Below are 7,500 nucleotides of genomic sequence, written 5' to 3' on the forward strand. Positions count from 1 at the left end.
ATCTTTTTACGAAAGAACGAGCGTTTAAGTAGTTTAATCGAGTAAGGAATAGAGTTCCAAATTTGGGCACCAATTCTCGAGAAAAAGGAATACATTTTATTAGTTCTAGAGAACTGAAAATAAAACGAGTCGCTAGAGACAGATCTAGTTCTGTAATTGTGAATCTGACTTGTTTTAACAAACTGATTGAGTATACTAGCTGGTGCGGACTGTCTGTTTATATCATACAGTAAATAGCTACAATCTCTAAAAAATAGGCTAGGTAGGGGAAGGCAATTTGATTTGAGAAATTCGGGCCGCCATTTTAGCAGGTCAACTTACAAGTTCTACGGAGCCTGGTGGCTTCGCGTTGCTACCTGTAGATGCTTCAATGGATTCATGGTTTAGAGAAATTCCTGTTCCACGAACCTGGCGTGTTAATTTAGCGACTGGATTCGATTTTCACGAAAAAAAATCGTGCTTGTTTTGGGTCGATCGGAGTCCTTAAGGTGGCTTCTGTCTCCTACCTTGTCACTATACTATGAAGGAAGGTGAACGGGGACCATTTTTCCCGAAACTTCGTGTACGTATTAAAGACAACAACAGCTCACCACATGGTAAGTTTTATCGATTTTTATTTCCATTTTCTAGTAAATTTTCAGACCTAAACTTCGCCTCATATGTTCTCTATATTTTAATACCTACGTGACGCACACAGTGAGCCTGGGTTACCTGTGCCATGACCAGCTAACAGTTGGCTTGATAGTTTAATTGAATCCATTTTCTAAGAATCGAGCTGAGATCTCGTTTAATATCCTGTCCGAAACTTTCAATGAAAACACTTTTCATAGTCGTAAGGATGGATTGATGTAGAATTAAGCTCTAAGAAAAGTCGACGAGAAGCTAAAGGGCTATGAATAGCACAAAATTAATTAACTCTTAATTTATTGTGACGTTGCACATGTTAGAAATTTAATTATAATCTCGATGTAGCTGTTCGTAGCCCTTTTCGTTCCGTGGATGGTGTGGAGACAGATTTCTGTTATTTTACCAATACTCAACTTGTTGATCGGACCAAGAATCTGTTGCAGTTCGGCGACTCATGCGAGTTATACCACAGGTTCGAATTACGAGAAGCCTGTGTACAGCCGCCCGCTCTCCTCAAACATCGGACGGAAGCGTGCTCCTCCTCTCCGATTTCAAGTTTTTAGGAGAGCGGACGGCCGTACACAGGCTAATTACGATTGAATCACAGTAGCGTGATTATATGTTGTAACTCCCAACGGTTCAAACGAAGTGCGCGCGCTGTTTGATACGTGGTTTGCAAGCAATCTCTAGAGAGCTGCAATGTACAATTGCTGGTGGACGAACACAAGGTGCTATAGGCCACTTTCAAAAATACCACAATACTCCAAAATTTTGCATAAGCATTGTTTTTATTTTTTCTTGGGACAATCGTAAGTCCCAAGAGAAACTGGAAACAATATTTACGCAAAATTTTGGGGGGCAAACAGGGTATCAAGGTATTTTTGAAAGTGGCCTGTTGAGTAGCCTGCGTAGCAAGCGTTCCCGTTTGAACGAAGAGCTCCCAAACGATTTTCCGCAAACTGGCTGCTGGCTGAAAGTTGGGGCAAGAGACTGAGGGAACGCTTGTCGTCTATCGAGGCAGACTGTCACTATAGGGATGATATCTGATTAAAAACATTGCTTTTGTTATTCAAATGTAACAGCCACAGGAACAAAAGACCCATTGTTTCGACAGCCAATGAAGCTCTAGTTGGTACAATATAGACAATAGGTGACGTCAACGATATCTTCGCTATTTACCTGATTTTAACGGGGGGGGGGGGGGGGGGGGGAACTGACTGAGAACAATCGCAAGAAAGACTTACCGTTTTGAAATCGGTGTTTAGACCTGGCTACTTCAGATCTGTTGCAAAACATCAAAACCGCCGGCGTTATTACTTTCTGAACTAAATTCCTGTTTTCCCAGTTCAGTGCCTGATAATGTGAAAGCAATGAAAAGGGGTATGTTTTGCGAAACATTGACCTAGTAGCACTATATTTCAGAAGATTTATTTATTTATTTATTTATTTTGTGATTCGCCCAAGGGCAGGTGATAATACAATAGGTCTCTAGGTCCCCTATATAATATTAACTCCCAAACCCAACCCCGGATGAGAAAGAAAACCTAACCCAAAGTACCCATTAAAAAAATTAACAACTACAGATAGTCATAGGATTAACTCTTCGACATTTAGGACAAATTAAACTTATATGAACGTATATTGTCTCCGTCGAATACTATTTTAAGCCTTTCAACGAAAAAATACTTTAGCTTAATTTTAAAAGAAGAGATGGAAGTCTGCAACTTAATGCTATCTGGTATGGCGTTCCATAAATTGGCTAGGCGATTGAAGAAGGAATCGCGAAACAGACAAGTTTTGAAAGGCGGCGAATGTTGGTCAAATGTTGAAACCGTTTAAACGGGCCTTTACTTTAGGAAAACCCCCAACTGAGGAATAAGGTCAAGCAATGTGAAGGGATACGTTTTTGTATACGCTGGACGTGTACTGTTTCAAAAGAGATATTAGAGATGACTATTTTGTGCTTCCTTTATTCCCATGTAGCCCAACTGAGCGTTAGTTACTCTCAGCAACGAGAGTGGGCAGTGAGCCCACGACCTCCGTATTAGATCGATAGCCGTTGCTCTACCCATTGAGCCTAAACGTTCGTCTTAATTTCAAATAGAAGAAAAATCCGCCTCGAGCTCTGTTGTTTTGCGTCACGGGGACACTTCAATAGGGCGTTTATGCATGGGCAACGGCAACGTAAACGTTGGCCGAGTAGCACTTAAATTTCAACAGAGATATCTGTAAGAGTGTATTTTAAGAAATGGCATCTCTATAGGAATAAAGAGGTAGCCTAAACTTTGTGCGAAGTGTGTTTAGCCGACTTTATCCTTTATAGTTGACGGATTCACATGCAGTACAACAAAAGCTGTTTTTCGGTAATGTGACAATATTGTGACACGAACATGATTCTCTAAAATTGGACCAAGATGAGCGAGCTCTAAGAAGTTGTTCCTGTGCCTTCGGCACACCTGCACAATCACGTAATTATAAGATTGTTTTACGTCATTCCTGTGCAGTAAAAGTAGGCGGTGTATTGTGTGAAAGTGTGTCTCGTTGAATTTAGTCCTAAACGGTAGAAATACAGTACACAACAAAGGAGCCAGAGCTAAGATTTGTCTTACTCCGACAGTTTCCTTTACATCTTATTTGCATAGTTAACCGGCCTCTCCTCCTTCGTATCCGCTTTGAGTCCGAGGTCCGTGATCCAACCGAGGGAAAAGGTACGATCGTGGAATCTACTTACCCATCTAAAGATGTGTCAATCCTCATTAATTCGAATCTATACCGCTGAACAGAAACTTAACAAGTATCTGCTACGGTATTCGAAGTACCACCTCAGAGTCATTAATTTTCTTGTCGGACTGGAAGATTAGGACTGGACTGGACTGAAAATGATTTTATTAGGTTAAATCCTCTCAGTTTTCCCCAGGTTTTAAATGCATCCAGTAATCAAGTACTGGCTAATTAGCTGGCGAACACCTGATGAATAACATGTTGATATGAGATCAAAAGATATTAAATGCACTTGACTTTCCCAAAAATTAATTGGATTTTGAAAGATTCATGACGAGAAAAGCTTTTTAACGATTTACGTTATCTAGAAGCCGAGAAAGAAGTCGACAGCACAGACACCTCTGAGAGGTCGGAGAAAGACCCCGTTAAACGATCATTCGGTAAGTAGAAAGCATTCACTATTAACGACATTTAGCTTATCGTACGAGCAGTTCTAACTAGTTTGGCTCTGAGCACCTGCATTTGTAAATAAAAGTTCTCCTCACGCACATGCTAAAAGAAACTTGGAAAGTTGCCGCTGACACTAACAACTTGCATGTTAAAGGCTAAGATTTATATACTGGGTCGTGCTCAGGGCGTAGCCGTGGGGGTCCTGGGGTGCCCGTGACCCCCCCCCCCCCCACCCCTTTGTAAGTCTTTTTTTATGCAAATGACCTACAATATTCAGGTGGCGGAAGCGCTTGAATCTTGTGAGTACTCTGAGTACTCTCTGTTTTACACAGTGTGACCCTCCCATTGAAAAATCCTGGCTACGCCTTTGGTGCTTGTTCTTCGCTCGATTGGTATAGTAGCACCCATCACGGTCCTAGTCTACTGACTAACCTGCTCTCAGAATAAATTTCAACAAACCCCTCTGCATGAGTGGTGGCGACGTTTTTGACTGAAATAATGGTCTTATTCTAGCACTTACCCGGACATTTTAAGCGTACAGAAACGTTTACCATATTGTCAACCTTGTCGACTAATTTTGTTTTTTTCGTTCCATTCTTTGGTTTGGGTTCAGGAGAAGGGTTTAATGTATTGAATAAGCAAGCGGAAAAGGCAAGTTCGGTTTACAAATGGCTTAAAGAAAACTGGAGAAAGTTACTTGTTATCATTGTGGCACTATTTGCTTTAATATTTGTGGTTGGCATTTACAGAAGATGCTTCAGTTCTGACTCTAGGTGAGAAACGAGTTCTCCTTGCTTTTTAGTTAAACCCCCCTCTCAACCGGTTTGCACCGCAGTGACTACTACAGAAGAGCATGGGGCTACCGTCATGGGTTCAATTACGGACGAAGTAACCCTCGGGGTCTTTTAAATAAATGGGTAGAAACAGCATCCTTTGTGAAAACATCTGGAAATGGCAGGGTGGCTGTGCAGCTCCAACACGGAGCTCTTTACGGTATTACACGGCTGGCTATTGACGTGGTTAATTAATTTTAAAAGGGAAACAATTCTGTCATGTAAACGCTCACTTAAGTTGAATCAACTTGGGGAGTGACGATCCTAGCAGCGAAAACTCTTATCCACATAAACGGGGCCTAAATATGATACGAATTGAAAAAGAACCACGCAGGCGATGAGGCTTGTGAATTTCCCGATATACAAAACCTCAAGCAAAGTGTGAAAACGGGAACTTAGAAGGCGCACAAACTGCTTAAAGCGATAATAAGACCACCAAGCCCTTCAAAGAAACACGTTTTTACCGTCAAACAATACAACAAAAGCCTAGGTTTCTGATTTAGGGTTAAAATATGTTTGTTGCACACGAACAGGAAATTTACACACGTTCTAGACACTCACTTGAAGTCAGTTCCACTAAGTATCACTATTTCAGTTTTTAACTTAAAGGTCGAAATTTGTTCGACATCATTTTCAACGAAGAAAATTCTCTGGAAAGAGGTTGATTTCGCATATTCGTCAGTTTAGCAAAACGTAGGCAGAACCAAGAGCCATAATTAAAACCCTTTCGAACTTGGAATGATGTGTGTTTCCTAATATCCTCACGCAGTCGTCTTTGGATCGTCGATCGTCCCTAACCCTTTACCAGTGGGGTATTTGAATAACTACCAAGAAAATCTGCGATTTCTGCCCTTCAGCCATGTTTTCTTACGCTGAAAATCGTCACTAAGAAGTCTCGCATTTCTTTATATTATTATTTGCATTTAGTTCTTCTGGAGACGATGACGAGCCCAGCATCGTGGTAGTCAGGATGTTAAAGCCCGAAAACAAAGAACGAGTTGAATGTTTGGACCCAGTTTTAGCGGAGGACACCTCTCAAAGAAGTGGCGGCAGCGCGGGGAAGAATCAAGAAGGTCCTTCGGCTATTCAACGCAAAACTCAGTCTTGGAGCGATGATTGGGATAACACAGAAGTCATGATGATAAATGGCGTAAAACGAACTAGAAAGCCCTCGGTCAAAAGAAGGGCACAATTTCATGAAAGCTTCATACCATCTTCAAGACTAAGAGAAAGAGATATTCCTGCAGCTTCGTCACAAACTCAGATCCAAACCCAACAATCTATAATAGTTGATATTCAAGGGAATAGTATTCCTATCTCCGGATACACTGCATTCCAGCAGATTCAATTCTCCATGTTTTATTTTAATATTGTTCGTTATCTTTTGGAAATAACAGGAACTGATCTTTTCAGCTTAATCAGGGGTACTAACGGGAGCATAAGTGAAGGGCCCTTTCCATTCTACGAGGAGATACCATTGGTCGAAGTCTTGCCAACAGCATTAGCTGGGAAATATCGGGACGAATATCTTCCTACTGCAAAGACAACAACCAATATTCCACTGACTATCTCCCAGTGATGAAAATATCGATATCGACTAATGACCCACCAAAAATAAAACATGAACTGTGGATCAGCGATACATATGATGTGAATTTCGTATAATTGTTCAGTAATCCTGAGGCCTTGTTTCCAGTGAGTGGTCTGAGTATTCAGAAGTCCATTTATTTGTGGATTAAATATCCTGATTAAATATCCTGATTTATCAACTGACAATTGTTTCGAATTCTCCGTGCAAATGGACAAATTGTTACTCCATAATCCAATGGATCTCCGTAATCCATGCAGAGCTGTAGCTTTCTTTATTGAATATAGTTATAACTTCGGCTTCAATTGCATGAGGGTAGGACTTGACACTACTTTCCCAAAATGTCATGCATACTTATCGTGGCCAATACTCGTGAATCATGAAAATGGAAGGGTAAAAATAATTCTTCTGTGAAAATGGCGGCTTTGAACTGCCTTGGGAGAAACATTGGCTGATAGCAAGGCTTTATAACCGCAAGTGATTTCCAAAAGAGAACAAAAAGACTCTGCCACACTTTGTTGATGTATTGCCTCTACGATATATAACATCACAGTTGCTAGGCCTAATGCCACGGATAGCTTTAGTTCACTTGTCCCTCGTGGTCCTCAGTACAGTTGTACATTGTGTACGTGCTATTTGGTGATGGCTTTGACATTGTGGAAACCCTCAAGCAAGGAATCCAATACGTTTTAATTTTTAATATGACTCGAATATTACAGAGCAATCGAGCCATGCTTACTATTTCCTTGTAAATGTTCTCTTAAGTTGAAGATTCAAGTCTGTACAAGAACCTAACGTAAACCCTCAATAAATGATTTGACTTGAGTTCCTGAATTTCGACTTGAGTCGTGGATATTGTGTTTTTCGTCTCGTTTGTAGATGTACACTGTAAGCGGTTACTTCGTAAAGTGGTTTTAAGGCCACCACGATCGGGAAGAAGGACACTGGAACCCGTTTCTCGAAAGTCCCGATACTTTACGGGCCATTTTAGAGTGTCACAATTCCTTTTGTATCTCAAGAAAAGAGAGGACTTAATCCGTCAAACTTCACAATTATTTTTCTTTTTGTTACCTTGAAAACATATTTAAAGATCGGCCCTCTAAAACAAGCGGTTCGCAATTTCACAAATCAATGGCTTTTCGGGCCCGAAAAGGTTTCGGGACTTTCGAGAAACGGGCTCCCTGCCCCGAAGCCAGCGTTCGGTCATAACCCTTGAAAATATAAGGTAGATTCAAGTGAAACTAGACGCTTCAGTGAAGCGTACACTGGGTTGCCTGTGGT

The 7,500-nt window shown here is 41.0% G+C and overlaps 1 protein-coding gene across 1 annotated transcript in view; it reads left to right on the plus strand.

Annotated features, from left to right (window-relative positions):
• LOC138040042 (uncharacterized) overlaps positions 1-7,026 on the plus strand; it is a 13,083-nt gene extending 6,057 nt beyond the window's left edge. Inside the window, exons 2-4 of the mRNA XM_068885837.1 lie at positions 3,717-3,788; positions 4,412-4,571; positions 5,559-7,026. Of these exons, the coding sequence (XP_068741938.1) occupies positions 3,717-3,788; positions 4,412-4,571; positions 5,559-6,210 (884 nt within the window). The 3' untranslated portion in view covers positions 6,211-7,026. The remainder of the gene's footprint in view (positions 1-3,716; positions 3,789-4,411; positions 4,572-5,558) is intronic.
• The last annotated feature ends 474 nt before the right edge of the window (positions 7,027-7,500 follow it).

The sequence above is a fragment of the Montipora capricornis genome, chromosome 3 (genome assembly GCF_036669925.1).
Source record: "Montipora capricornis isolate CH-2021 chromosome 3, ASM3666992v2, whole genome shotgun sequence".
Lineage (NCBI taxonomy): Eukaryota > Metazoa > Cnidaria > Anthozoa > Scleractinia > Acroporidae > Montipora > Montipora capricornis.